Source organism: Saccharomyces cerevisiae, chromosome II (genome assembly GCF_000146045.2).
Source record: "Saccharomyces cerevisiae S288C chromosome II, complete sequence".
NCBI lineage: Eukaryota > Fungi > Ascomycota > Saccharomycetes > Saccharomycetales > Saccharomycetaceae > Saccharomyces > Saccharomyces cerevisiae.
The window spans coordinates 1-13997 of record NC_001134.8 but is presented as its reverse complement, the minus strand read 5'-3'; the positions used below and the strand labels follow the sequence as shown (position 1 = coordinate 13997).

The 13997-nt window shown below is 40.4% G+C and overlaps 6 protein-coding genes and 1 non-coding gene across 7 annotated transcripts, besides 6 other annotated features; 6 read left to right on the top strand and 1 right to left on the bottom strand.

The window, feature by feature from the left end:
• Nucleotides 1-118: 118 nt before the first annotated feature.
• On the top strand, nucleotides 119-3151 carry SRO77 (putative Rab GTPase-binding protein SRO77; the record flags this gene model as incomplete). Its single annotated transcript, NM_001178346.2, has 1 exon — nucleotides 119-3151. One exon carries the CDS (start codon nucleotides 119-121, stop codon nucleotides 3149-3151), a length of 3033 nt encoding a protein of 1010 aa, NP_009444.2.
• A 295-nt stretch (nucleotides 3152-3446) lies between these two features.
• MIX23 (Mix23p) lies at nucleotides 3447-4037 on the top strand (the record flags this gene model as incomplete). The annotated part of the gene is made up of 1 exon (NM_001178347.1): nucleotides 3447-4037. The coding sequence occupies one exon, from the start codon at nucleotides 3447-3449 to the stop codon at nucleotides 4035-4037; it is 591 nt and encodes a 196-aa protein (NP_009443.1).
• A 294-nt stretch (nucleotides 4038-4331) lies between these two features.
• On the bottom strand, nucleotides 4332-4415 carry YNCB0001W. The gene has a single exon. It is a non-coding gene; the product is annotated as a tRNA-Leu (tRNA).
• Nucleotides 4416-4479: 64 nt separating this feature from the next.
• Nucleotides 4480-4573: a long terminal repeat (Ty1 LTR).
• Nucleotides 4574-4905: a long terminal repeat (Ty2 LTR).
• Nucleotides 4906-5150: a long terminal repeat (Ty1 LTR).
• Nucleotides 5151-6264: 1114 nt separating this feature from the next.
• On the top strand, nucleotides 6265-6393 carry PAU9 (seripauperin PAU9; the record flags this gene model as incomplete). The annotated part of the gene is made up of 1 exon (NM_001184458.1): nucleotides 6265-6393. One exon carries the CDS (start codon nucleotides 6265-6267, stop codon nucleotides 6391-6393), a length of 129 nt encoding a protein of 42 aa, NP_076873.1.
• Nucleotides 6394-7377: 984 nt separating this feature from the next.
• Nucleotides 7378-7500: an origin of replication (ARS201; Autonomously replicating sequence).
• Nucleotides 7390-13997: a telomere (TEL02L; Telomeric region on the left arm of Chromosome II; annotated components include an X element core sequence, X element combinatorial repeats, and a short Y' element; TEL02L does have telomeric repeats (TEL02L-TR), but they are missing from the genome annotation due to difficulties encountered during sequencing and/or assembly).
• On the top strand, nucleotides 8989-11091 carry YBL111C (uncharacterized protein; the record flags this gene model as incomplete). Its single annotated transcript, NM_001180052.1, has 2 exons — nucleotides 8989-9782; nucleotides 9882-11091. 2 exons carry the CDS (start codon nucleotides 8989-8991, stop codon nucleotides 11089-11091), a joined length of 2004 nt encoding a protein of 667 aa, NP_009439.1.
• YBL112C (uncharacterized protein) lies at nucleotides 11099-11416 on the top strand (the record flags this gene model as incomplete). Its single annotated transcript, NM_001180053.1, has 1 exon — nucleotides 11099-11416. The coding sequence occupies one exon, from the start codon at nucleotides 11099-11101 to the stop codon at nucleotides 11414-11416; it is 318 nt and encodes a 105-aa protein (NP_009438.1).
• Nucleotides 11340-13718, top strand: YBL113C (uncharacterized protein; the record flags this gene model as incomplete). The annotated part of the gene is made up of 1 exon (NM_001180054.1): nucleotides 11340-13718. One exon carries the CDS (start codon nucleotides 11340-11342, stop codon nucleotides 13716-13718), a length of 2379 nt encoding a protein of 792 aa, NP_009437.1.
• Nucleotides 13796-13958: an origin of replication (ARS200; Autonomously replicating sequence).

Here is a 13997-nt window from a genome sequence, read left to right as displayed (position 1 = left end):
TTATTAAGGAAGCATTTAAGAAACAGCTCAGTATTATATTACTACTAACATATTTCTAAAGTTGACAGATTATAAAAGTTACAAAATTGTCAATTGAACAGATACAAAAATTTTATAAATGTTTAAGAAAAGCAGGCATTTGAAGAATGTGTCAAATGCTATCAAATCCGCGAGAGTTCATGACGTCTCAAATGGTATTAACTCCAAATTTTTCGATACTAAGAAAATATGCACATACGGCATAAATGGACGAATCACTGTTACCACATTCGACTATACTCAAAGCCTTTTGGCAGTTGCAACTACTGCTGGGGAGATACATGTTTATGGGCAAAAGCAAATAGAGGTCGTATTTACGTTAAAAAATCGACCTCAAATTAAACACATGCGGTTTATTAAAGGAATTTATCTGATAGCTGTAGATGAGAAGAGCAACATAATAGTTCTTTCAGTACACTCGAAACAGATTCTAACTACTGTTTTCTGTCCAAACAGCATCACTTGTATTGAGACTGATCCGTCCTTGGATTGGATGCTGATTGGCCTCGAGAGTGGATCCATATTGATCTATGATGTGGATAGAAATCAAATGTCCAAATTGAAAATTGAAAACTTCCAGAAAAGTGTGTTTTTGCCAAAAGAGAGGCTATCACCGGTTATTTCTATCCAATGGAATCCTAGAGACATAGGAACGATACTTATATCATATGAGCATATTACAGTCATATATTCTTTCATTGACTACAAAGTCAAGCAACATTTTTTTTACCAATTAGAACCGTATGCTCCGGGCGGTGATCTATCCACAAACATAGAAAAGAAACGCACTCCAAAGGTCATTCAGTCACTTTATCACCCAAATTCCTTACATATATTAACTGTCCATGAAGATAATTCCTTGGTATTTTGGGATGTCAATAGCGGTAAACTGATTCACGCTAGAAGTATATTTGAAACACATGTGAATTTTCCAAATCCTGCCTTGAAAGACTGTTCCTTTACAGAAACACCCGCTATCTTTAAAGTAAGCTGGCTTTGCCAGCGTAATCCTGAGTATACATCGTTGTTGATTGCAACAAAAGCTACAGAAAATCCCTGTTTACCTCAGGAAATAACCATGATTGACTTAGGCGGCACACCAATGTATTCTGTGACATCATTTGACGCAATGAGCAAGTACTATGCTAAACCGGTTCAACAAAAACTATTTTCGTTGATTGGCAAAGCTCCACTAATAAATTTTCTACCCTTGCCGAAGGCTTCTCCATATTTTGGTGGATGCCATGACACAAACCTCATTTTATTACTTTTAGAAGATGGCGAACTTGAAACATTGATATACCCAGCAGGCTCTTTTAGTTCCAAGGCCTCCATTTTCCCTCGGAGCTTAGCATGGGTTCGACCAACGGTTACTACTTGTATAGCGCAATCAGTTCAAAAAAATCTTTGGCTGGGGATGATGACAATCGCTCAAAGTGAATCGTTTTTAAAAGGTGGTATTCCTGCCACCAGAAATATTAGAAGGCATGAGACCAGATCTGCTTTACTAACTGGGCATAGTAATGGTTCAGTCAGAATATGGGATGCTTCACACAGTGAAGTAACTGACAACGCTGTATTTGAAGTGAATACTGCTAAAGTACTTAACAGAGCTACTAACCTGGCCATAAAAAATATCTCCTTTGCATCGGAAACATTGGAATTGGCGGTATCATCTGAGGTTGGGGATGTTATTCTTTTCAAATTCGAAACAAACAAGTTTTACGGACAACTTCCCAAAAGCGATGCACTGCAATTGAAGTTTAGCAGATTTTCATTGGATGATTCAAAAACTATTTTAGTTGATGTTTCGGATAGAGGGCCTACGAACGTTAAACAAGGCTTTATACCAAGTACGGTAATACATGCTAAAAAAGGTGCGGTGTCCGCAATCATGAATAGTAATATCGGGTTCGTTGCCGTTGGTTTCATTGAAGGAACCTTAATAATATTGGACAGAAGAGGCCCGGCTATAATCTTCAATGAAAATATTAGGGTCATTTCTAAAGCTGGTAGCTCTTACGTTTCAACCGTTCACTTTTGCGTCATGGAATATGGAGATGATGGGTTCTCTAGTATTTTGATGCTATGTGGAACGGATATCGGGGAATTGATGACTTTCAAAATACTGCCTGCAACTAATGGAAGATTTGAGGTTAAATTCACTGATGCAACAAAGACCAACAATCAAGGAAAAATTCTAGGAATAAATTCTTTTGCCAAAGATACTGGCTACAGTTGTTCTGCTACTATATCAAAGATGCAGGGTTTAAGCAAGGGTATCGCAATACCTGGATTTGTTACTATCAGTGGCGCAAATGACATTCGTTTAGTATCACCAGGTAAATCTAAGGACACTCATGCGCTTTTCAAGTATCCAATTGCCACTAGTGGATTATCATTTATTCCCATTATTGACGGTAAAGGAGAAAGAAAGCTTTCAACTATTATGATCGTTTTGCTAATTAATGGAGATATTAAAGTTTTGACAGTACCTGAGCTTAAGGAAGTCAAAAATCTACGCTGCCCGGTCCCTCTAAGCGCTCAATACGTTGAAAATTCATCTATATTAGAAAATGGTGACATTGTCATTCGCACAGGGAAATTCCAAGCCTCTTTGATTTCAGTACTTAATGAAAGTGCCACCGGAACGAATCATACTGCTGACATATCACAACATACTCCTATTGATACCTTGTACAATCCTGATTTAAAGATTGGTTATAGGCCTCAAGTGAATTCCTTACAATGGGCTAGAGGAACTATTTATTGCACACCATATCAACTTGATGAGCTACTGGGCGGTATAGAAAGGCCCGAATCGAAGTATGAGGAAAGCGCAATTGCTCGAGGATGCATATCTTCCAGTAGTAGTAATGCAGCCAGAAAGTTACCTCCCGGTACGGAAGATCACAGGTATGCCAGACCTGTAAGAAGCTCTGGAAGAAGTAATGGATATGGTGTCCTTAAAAGTGTTTCTAGGGCAATTGAAACTCGTTTAGACACGGTAGAAACCACTATTAATGACTATGCAACCACAATGGGACAAACCATGAATGACGCAATGGAAGAAACGGGAAGGGATATGATGAAGAGCGCTGTAGGTTTTTAGTCCATAAATAGTTTTTATAAAATTCGATCAGGTTGCCCTTGCTCGCATAAGAATTTTATCAGGCTCTAGACTCTAAGATAGGAGGCTTGAAGCGATTTTGTTGTTGATAAGTGAAGTTTTACACTATTCCATATTGTAGTTTACTTTTGCTTGTTACCCAGAATCGCCTATATATTCACTTTTGAACGTGACGGTAATTTTGTCCGCCAAGTTAAATATCCTTTGGGTAGTTTGAAAAACTTGGATATAGTTAGAAAAAAAACTTCTCATTTATACACGTAGACAAAAAGACGGTATGGTTGATAATAGGCGTACGTTTACGGCACCCCAAAGCTTACTTGAAACAAATCTTACTTTTCCGAATGATGAACCGTCACTTACTACAATCACAGTTACGCGAGAAAGATGTGTTGATCCAAGCTTGATAGATTCATTTTTGAGGTTTCTAAGGCATGGAAGTGATGATATAATAAGACAAAAATTAAACAACTATAGGAAAGGCTCTATTAATGGAAAAAATAAGTGTAAGGAATTTTTGAAGCAAGAACTATATCCGAACTGGCAAATACGGAATAATATAATTTCATTTTGCGAAAAAGAGGCAGCAGAGATGAAGAACGAGACCGATCAGCAGTGCGGTAATAATAAAAAGACTACTGCGGAACCACTTATAGACGCAAGAATTGATCCTTACGCTGCAAGAGAAAGAGCGGAGAAACAGGAAGCTCAATATAAGGATTGGACGAAGGTGACAGAGTGGGTGGCAAATAATAGAAAAATAGAACAAATTTTAACTTCTACAACAGAGGGCATTTTAAGGCAAAACTGCGAGCAAAATAATGACTACTTGAAGGAGTTTACGCAATTCTGCAAGGACAACAGTTGAACGCCCTATTCTTCTAGTCCGCTGAAAGATTATATCACTTAAAGATTCTTGTACATAGGAAGTATACTTATTATCGCCTTTCGTTTATCTGTATTTGTTAAAAAATATGCTCCAACTTGTGTAGTGAAAGAGATTTTTTTGCTAAAACCATTATTGCTGGATGCAAAGGACGCCATGAAGAAAAACTTACTTAGTGAGCCGCTTTTTGGCTTATTAATAATTCTTCTTCTCAAACTGCAATTGCATTTCCCTATTATTCTAGTTAATAGTACGTTAAATCATCAAAAAAAATACTGAAGGATGCGAGGTTCGAACTCGCGCGGACAACCGTCCAACAGATCTTAAGTCTGCCGCCTTAGACCACTCGGCCAACCCTCCACGAATTTTCTAAACCTTTCCGGTAACCAGTTAAATACCCTATTTTACCCGAATCCTCAGAGTCTGTGAATAATTTAATAATCTTTGAGATTCCATTGTTGGTAAGGGTTATACTGTTATGTATACAATTTACTAGAAGCTCTCGTCGATGGTATTGGTGTAGAGAATGTGGATTTTGATGTAATTGTTGGGATTCCATTGTGATTAAGGCTATAATATTAGGTATGTAGATATACTAGAAGTTCTCCTCCAGGATTTAGGAATCCATAAAAGGGAATCTGCAATTCTACACAATTCTATAAATATTATTATCATCGTTTTATATGTTAATATTCATTGATCCTATTACATTATCAATCCTTGCGTTTCAGCTTCCACTAATTTAGATGACTATTTCTCATCATTTGCGTCATCTTCTAACACCGTATATGATAATATACTAGTAACGTAAATACTAGTTAGTAGATGATAGTTGATTTTTATTCCAACAATTGGAATCCTCAAAATGGAATCGGTATTTCCACATAATAGTATTACTACTTTTTTTTTTTTTTTTTTTTCATTTATACTTTGTCATTCAGTATCCTGTTACATTATCAATCCTTGCATTCCAGCTTCCATTATATTTGAAGACTGTTTGTCGATCTTTATGTCATCTTCTTTTTCGGCATGTGATAATATACTGGTAACTGGAATACTACTAAAGGAATGATATTTTAGAGTTTCATCCCAACAATTGAAGAGACGTGACTAATGCTATGTTAAAAAATATGTGGCAGCTAATAACATCATACCATCCTATCATAATATTGTTATCTGTCGTTGCAAACTGCAGATGTGTTTGAAAATGACTTTTAAGTATGTGCCCTCGTTGCCTTTTGAGCGTAAAAAAAGTCACTTACTCCTGCAGAGGGGTTAACTACGCTATAGACGGGCCTTGACACATTTCATAAACACATATTTTCACATGTCAGGAATTTTCTTAACTATGCACTTTTGACGCCTTGCGTATGTTTATTCTATTTACAGCTTTGATGATGCGTACAAGTCTCTAGAATCTAACAATATACGACTCCCTGCACATGGTTGCTATTTTTTATTCAACCTTCAGGAATGAGTAACAAAGATGTTGCTTTGCATGGAAACCGTTTAGGACACACCAAATGATGGCTTAGACAGTAAGCTTCTGAACGAGGGTCCAAATCTAAAATTCGGATATTCTTTTTGACTGAAAACGGAAACTTAACAGGCGCGCAAAAGGGTTTTTCAAGGCACCCCCCGGCACCCCTATAATAGGCATTCCCACATTCTGCGCATACGAATACACATGAGTGCCATAAAACAATACTCCACATACGAAACCTATGAAAGATGTATGATTCGTTCAGAAACAAGAGCATCTCCATAGAGATAATGAGATTGTGTGAAAGATGAGATATGGAGAATATGTGAGGTGCTAAATGAGCGTCTGTTAACGAATCGTTTAAGTAGTGATGACAGATGGAGGAACGGGTATAAATAGAGCTGCTTCAACTATATGCCTTTGAGGTATGCGCTTTCATTTCACTATTTCTTGTTAAGATTACATCAGCACTAACAAACAAAACAAATACAATGGTCAAATTAACTTCAATCGCTGCTGGTGTCGCTGCCATCGCTGCTACTGCTTTCTGCAACCACCACTCTAGCTCAATCTGACGAAAGAGTCAACTTGGTGGAATTGGGTGTCTACGTCTCTGATATCAGAGCTCACTTGGCCCAATACTACATGTTCCAAGCCGCCCACCCAACTGAAACCTACCCAGTCGAAGTTGCTGAAGCCGTTTTCAACTACGGTGACTTCACCACCATGTTGACTGGTATTGCCCCAGACCAAGTGACCAGAATGATCACCGGTGTTCCATGGTACTCCAGCAGATTAAAGCCAGCCATCTCCAGTGCTCTATCCAAGGACGGTATCTACACTATCGCAAACTAGGGAGTGATGCCTTTACGAATGAAAATCCATAGACAGTGAAAAGTAATGAAAAAATAAAATAAAAAACTACTTTTTTTGATGATATAAATACCGCCGATTATATAAATGTATATTAATATTATAAACCTATTTGATCAATGACGGTGTTCGTGAAGCATTTTATGAATACGATGAACATAAGAAAGAAACTTTTACACTATTGTAGAAAAAGCGTGGACGGTAATAAAGCTAACAGAGTATGTCCAATAAACAATAATGAAATTGGAAGCGTATGACTTCGCAGCACTTTGTCCTTCCATAAAAATGAGTCGCTGCTTCTTTTTTCATTTTTTGGCGCGTCGCGTCGGGCCATATAGAGTATGCGTCACTTCTAAGAACAAGATTGCAGATCAGGGTAGTGGAGTTACAAGTCATGGTACCAAACTCTCATTTGGAGATCCTCATTTTTTGACACCTAAAATATTAAGATTTATGGTTTGGGATAGTTTGTTGTAACTGTAACTAGAAATAAAGCTGAGGGGTTAGTGTTTTATCAACAATAAGATAGAGGGTGGTAAGATGAAGTGAGACAATATCGTAACGTCCGTTTTAGTATACGGCGCTGATAAGTTATAATATAGTAGGGTTATTTGACGTTTCATTATAATTCTACAAAAACAACGTACATATCACTGTATCGTCTTCTTTAGATATAGTCTCTTCGTATGAGTAGTGTCACATACAAGATTAAAGATGCATCAGTTATGCTTTTAGGATATTGCGGATAGCATATGAGAATGGAAATAGGATACAATTGTATCATAGCACCGGCATGAGTTTGAGCCACTACCGTATTGTTTCTCGGTGAATATAGAGTGTTACGACAGTGAGGTGGCATATTATTCTAATGTATGGTCTGTGAAAGTTAGAAATATTCTGAAATGGTATCCGTTCAAGCAAATGGTAATATTAAGGAACTTTTACGTTAATGACGTCATGGTGGTATAGATACGCAATTGAGTGTGTTTATTTCGTAAAGTTGAAAGATAAATAATTTTTATGTTTAGGTGATTTTAGTGGTAATTTTTTGGTTATATTGGCATAAGTGTATATAATTTGAGTGGTTAGTATATGGTGCAAAAGTGGTATAACGTATGTATTAAGAGCAGTTATACAATATTTGGGCCCGCCGAATGAGATATAGATATTAAAATGTGGATAATCGTGGGAGTTATGGGTAAATGGCTCAGGGTATAGACCGCTGAGGCAAGTGCCGTGCATAATGATGTGGGTGCATTTAGTACTGATTTAGTGAGAGATGGGTCATGGAGTGGAGTAGAATGTGAGAGTAGGGTAAGTTTGAGAGTGGTATATACTGTAGCATCCGTGTGCGTATGGCATATCAGTATACAAGTGAAGGTGAGTATGGCATGTGATGTGTGGTGGTATAAAGTGGTAGGGTAAGTATATGTGTATTATTTACGATCATTTGTTAACGTTTCAATATGGAGGGTAGAACAACAGTATGGTGAGTAGCAGATGGTGGATGGTAGAGTAATGGCAGGGTAAGTGGTAGTGAAGTTGAATATGGCTAATTGGAGGGTAACGGTTATGGTGGACGGTTGATTGGTGGTAGTAAGTAGAGGGATGGATGGTGGTTGGGAGTGGTATGGTTGAATGGGACAGGGTAACAAGTGGAGAGGTAGGGTAATGTGAGGGTAAGTTGAGAGACAGGTTGGAAGGGTTGAAATAGGGTAGGGTTAGGGTAGTGTTAGGGTATATATATATGTCACTGTATTGCATGCTGGATGGTGTTAGACAAGGCCGTAGGGACATATAGCATCTAGGAAGTAACCTTGTACGAAAATAGGCAATATTTCCTGTTTAGGCGATTGTGACGCAGATTTTAGTCCAACGATCTAGCGTCAAGGAATTTTTTTATAGTGGGACATTGCACCAAGGAAGTAACTTGATACGTCGTGGGTGAATGGGTCTGTTTTCTTATTCGGCGGGGTAATACATTTTTGGGGGAAGTTTGTCTGTCTGACGCGCCATATGTAGGTACGCCAAAAAGGGCTCCTCTACTTCGAAGCGCGAGGTCGTATACCTAATAAGGAAATGTAATTTATAACTTTTTATTATATTGGTCTTTTCGAGAGCGGAACGTAGGTCCATGTTTAAAGTATCCAAGAGAATATCCACGAAGCGGCTGAGCAACGAACAGAATCCTGGTTCTCCTCGACTAAGCAGATAGTTAAGATACTGTGCACCATGGAAATTGAAAACGAAAGTACGTACCGACTACTTTATTTTTGCAGGCCGGAAATCAAGCGATGAATGAGACATCCTTCTGTTTTCTATGTTGTGCTTGAAGGGGACAGACAGTCGCTTATCTTAGTGAGATTTCTTATTAACTGAATTTTCTTTGCTGCTGCTGGAGATTTGCACCTGCATAGCGCAGATTCTGCTTCTTCTCAATAGAGTAGCTTAATTATTACATTCTTAGATGATGATAAGACGGAAACTGGACAATCTTTTGTTTATATTGATGGATTTCTTGTCAAAAAGCATAGCAATCAACATACTATTGTTAATTTCGAAACTTACAAAAATAAAATGAAAGTTTCCGATAGGCGTAAGTTTGAAAAAGCAAACTTTGACGAGTTTGAGTCGGCTCTAAATAACAAAAACGACTTGGTACATTGTCCCTCAATAACTTTATTTGAATCGATCCCCACGGAAGTGCGGTCATTCTACGAAGACGAAAAGTCTGGTCTAATCAAAGTGGTAAAATTCAGAACTGGTGCAATGGATAGGAAAAGGTCTTTTGAAAAAATTGTCGTTTCCGTCATGGTCGGGAAAAATGTACAAAAGTTCCTGACGTTTGTTGAAGACGAACCAGATTTCCAGGGCGGACCAATCCCTTCAAAGTATCTTATTCCCAAGAAAATCAACTTGATGGTCTACACGTTGTTTCAAGTGCATACTTTGAAATTCAATAGAAAGGATTACGATACCCTTTCTCTTTTTTACCTCAACAGAGGATACTATAATGAGTTGAGTTTCCGTGTCCTGGAACGTTGTTACGAAATAGCGAGTGCCAGGCCGAACGACAGCTCTACGATGCGTACTTTCACTGACTTTGTTTCTGGCACACCTATTGTAAGGAGTCTTCAGAAAAGCACCATAAGGAAATATGGATACAATTTGGCACCCTACATGTTCTTGTTACTACACGTAGATGAGCTATCGATTTTTTCTGCATACCAAGCAAGTTTACCTGGCGAAAAGAAAGTCGACACAGAGCGGCTGAAGCGTGATCTATGCCCACGTAAACCCACTGAGATAAAGTACTTTTCACAGATATGTAACGATATGATGAACAAAAAGGACCGATTGGGTGATGTTTTGCATGTGTGCTGCCCAAGTTGAGAAGAGATACTAACAAAATGACCGCGGCTCTCAAAAATAATTGACGAGCTTACGGTGATACGCTTACCGTTATCCAGAGCTACAGCGCAACGTATACGTCGACGATACAACAAGAACGGTTCATCGGAGCCTCGACTAAAGACGCTTGACGGACTCACTTCCGAGCGCTGGATTCAATGGTTAGGCCTTGAAAGCGACTACCATTGTTCATTCTCTAGTACTCGGAATGCGGAAGACGTAGTGGCAGGTGAGGCGGCGAGTTCAGATCATGATCAAAAAATTTCAAGAGTAACGCGAAAAAGGCCCCGAGAGCCCAAGAGTACAAACGATATCCTCGTCGCAGGCCGGAAACTCTTTGGCAGCTCCTTTGAATTCAGGGACTTGCATCAGTTGCGCTTATGTCATGAAATATACATGGCAGACACACCCTCTGTGGCAGTACAGGCCCCACCGGGCTATGGTAAGACGGAGTTATTTCATCTCCCCTTGATAGCACTGGCATCTAAGGGCGACGTGAAATATGTGTCGTTTCTGTTTGTACCGTACACAGTGTTGCTTGCTAATTGCATGATCAGGTTGGGCCGACGCGGTTGCTTGAATGTGGCCCCTGTAAGAAACTTTATTGAAGAAGGTTGCGATGGCGTTACTGATTTATACGTGGGGATCTACGATGATCTTGCTAGCACTAATTTCACAGACAGGATAGCTGCGTGGGAGAATATTGTTGAGTGCACCTTTAGGACCAACAACGTAAAATTGGGTTACCTCATTGTAGATGAGTTTCACAACTTTGAAACGGAGGTCTACCGGCAGTCGCAATTTGGGGGCATAACTAACCTTGATTTTGACGCTTTTGAGAAAGCAATCTTTTTGAGCGGCACAGCCCCTGAGGCTGTTGCTGATGCTGCGTTGCAGCGTATTGGGCTTACGGGACTGGCCAAGAAGTCGATGGACATCAACGAGCTCAAACGGTCGGAAGATCTCAGCAGAGGTCTATCCAGCTATCCAACACGGATGTTTAATCTAATCAAGGAGAAATCCGAGGTGCCTTTAGGGCATGTTCATAAAATTTGGAAGAAAGTGGAATCACAGCCCGAAGAAGCACTGAAGCTTCTTTTAGCCCTCTTTGAAATTGAACCAGAGTCGAAGGCCATTGTAGTTGCAAGCACAACCAACGAAGTGGAAGAATTGGCCTGCTCTTGGAGAAAGTATTTTAGGGTGGTATGGATACACGGGAAGCTTGGGTGCTGCAGAAAAGGTGTCTCGCACAAAGGAGTTTGTCACTGACGGTAGCATGCAAGTTCTCATCGGAACGAAATTAGTGACTGAAGGAATTGACATTAAGCAATTGATGATGGTGATCATGCTTGATAATAGACTTAATATTATTGAGCTCATTCAAGGCGTAGGGAGACTAAGAGATGGGGGCCTCTGTTATCTATTATCTAGAAAAAACAGTTGGGCGGCAAGGAATCGTAAGGGTGAATTACCACCGATTAAGGAAGGCTGTATAACCGAACAGGTACGCGAGTTCTATGGACTTGAATCAAAGAAAGGAAAAAAAGGGCCAGCATGTTGGATGCTGTGGCTCCAGGACAGACCTGTCTGCTGACACAGTGGAACTGATAGAAAGAATGGACAGATTGGCTGAAAATCAGGCGACAGCTTCCATGTCGATCGTTGCGTTACCGTCTAGCTTCCAGGAGAGCAATAGCAGTGACAGGTGCAGAAAGTATTGCAGCAGTGATGAGGACAGCGACACGTGCATTCATGGTAGTGCTAATGCCAGTACCAATGCGACTACCAACTCCAGCACTAATGCTACTACCACTGCCAGCATCAACGTCAGGACTAGTGCGACTACCACTGCCAGCATCAACGTCAGGACTAGTGCGACTACCACTGAAAGTACCAACTCCAACACTAATGCTACTACCACTGAAAGTACCAACTCCAGCACTAATGCTACTACCACTGCCAGCATCAACGTCAGGACTAGTGCGACTACCACTGAAAGTACCAACTCCAGCACTAATGCTACTACCACTGCCAGCATCAACGTCAGGACTAGTGCGACTACCACTGAAAGTACCAACTCCAGCACTAATGCTACTACCACTGCCAGCATCAACGTCAGGACTAGTGCGACTACCACTGAAAGTACCAACTCCAACACTAATGCCAGTACCAATGCGACTACCAACTCCAGCACTAATGCTACTACCACTGCCAGCACCAACGTCAGGACTAGTGCTACTACCAATGCGACTACCAACTCCAGCACTAATGCTACTACCACTGCCAGCACCAACGTCAGGACTAGTGCTACTACCACTGCCAGCACCAACGTCAGGACTAGTGCTACTACCACTGCCAGCATCAACGTCAGGACTAGTGCTACTACCACTGAAAGTATCAACTCTAGCACTAATGCTACTACCACTGAAAGTACCAACTCCAACACTAGTGCTACTACCACCGAAAGTACCGACTCCAACACTAATGCTACTACCACTGCTAGCATCAACGTCAGGACTAGTGCGACTACCACTGAAAGTACCAACTCCAACACTAGTGCTACTACCACCGAAAGTACCGACTCCAACACTAGTGCTACTACCACTGCTAGCACCAACTCCAGCACTAATGCCACTACCACTGCTAGCACCAACTCCAGCACTAATGCCACTACCACTGAAAGTACCAACGCTAGTGCCAAGGAGGACGCCAATAAAGATGGCAATGCTGAGGATAATAGATTCCATCCAGTCACCGACATTAACAAAGAGTCGTATAAGCGGAAAGGGAGTCAAATGGTTTTCCTAGAGAGAAAGAAACTGAAAGCACAATTTCCCAATACTTCCGAGAATATGAATGTCTTACAGTTTCTTGGATTTCGGTCTGACGAAATTAAACATCTTTTCCTCTATGGTATTGACATATACTTCTGCCCAGAGGGAGTATTCACACAATACGGATTATGCAAGGGCTGTCAAAAGATGTTCGGGCTCTGTGTCTGTTGGGCTGGCCAGAAAGTATCGTATCGGAGGATAGCTTGGGAAGCACTAGCTGTGGAGAGAATGCTGCGAAATGATGAGGAATACAAAGAATACTTGGAAGACATCGAGCCATATCATGGGGACCCTGTAGGATATTTGAAATATTTTAGCGTAAAAAGGAGAGAGATCTACTCTCAGATACAGAGAAATTATGCTTGGTACCTGGCCATTACTAGAAGAAGAGAAACAATTAGTGTATTGGATTCGACAAGAGGCAAGCAAGGGAGCCAAGTTTTCCGCATGTCTGGAAGGCAGATCAAAGAGTTGTATTATAAAGTATGGAGCAACTTGCGTGAATCGAAGACAGAGGTGCTGCAGTACTTTTTGAACTGGGACGAAAAAAAGTGCCGGGAAGAATGGGAGGCAAAAGACGATACGGTCTTTGTGGAAGCGCTCGAGAAAGTTGGAGTTTTTCAGCGTTTGCGTTCCATGACGAGCGCTGGACTGCAGGGTCCGCAGTACGTCAAGCTGCAGTTTAGCAGGCATCATCGACAGTTGAGGAGCAGATATGAATTAAGTCTAGGAATGCACTTGCGAGATCAGCTTGCGCTGGGAGTTACCCCATCTAAAGTGCCGCATTGGACGGCATTCCTGTCGATGCTGATAGGGCTGTTCTACAATAAAACATTTCGGCAGAAACTGGAATATCTTTTGGAGCAGATTTCGGAGATGTGGTTGTTACCACATTGGCTTGATTTGGCAAACGTTGAAGTTCTCGCTGCAGATAACACGAGGGTACCACTGTACATGCTGATGGTAGCGGTTCACAAAGAGCTGGATAGCGATGATGTTCCAGACGGTAGATTTGATATAATATTACTATGTAGAGATTCGAGCAGAGAAGTTGGAGAGTGAAGGAAATTGTTGTTACGAAAGTCAGTGATTATGTATTGTGTAGTATAGTATATTGTAAGAAAATTTTTTTTCTAGGGAAAATGCGTTTTGATGTAGTAGTATTTCATTGTTTTGATTTAGTGTTTGTTGCACGGCAGTAGCGAGAGACAAGTGCGAAGAAGTGGGATAAAAAGACAACCTATAAAAAGTAAACATAAAATAAAGGTAGTAAGTAGCTTTTGGTTGAACATCCGGGTAAGAGACAACAGGGCTTGGAGGAGACGTACATGAGGGCTATTT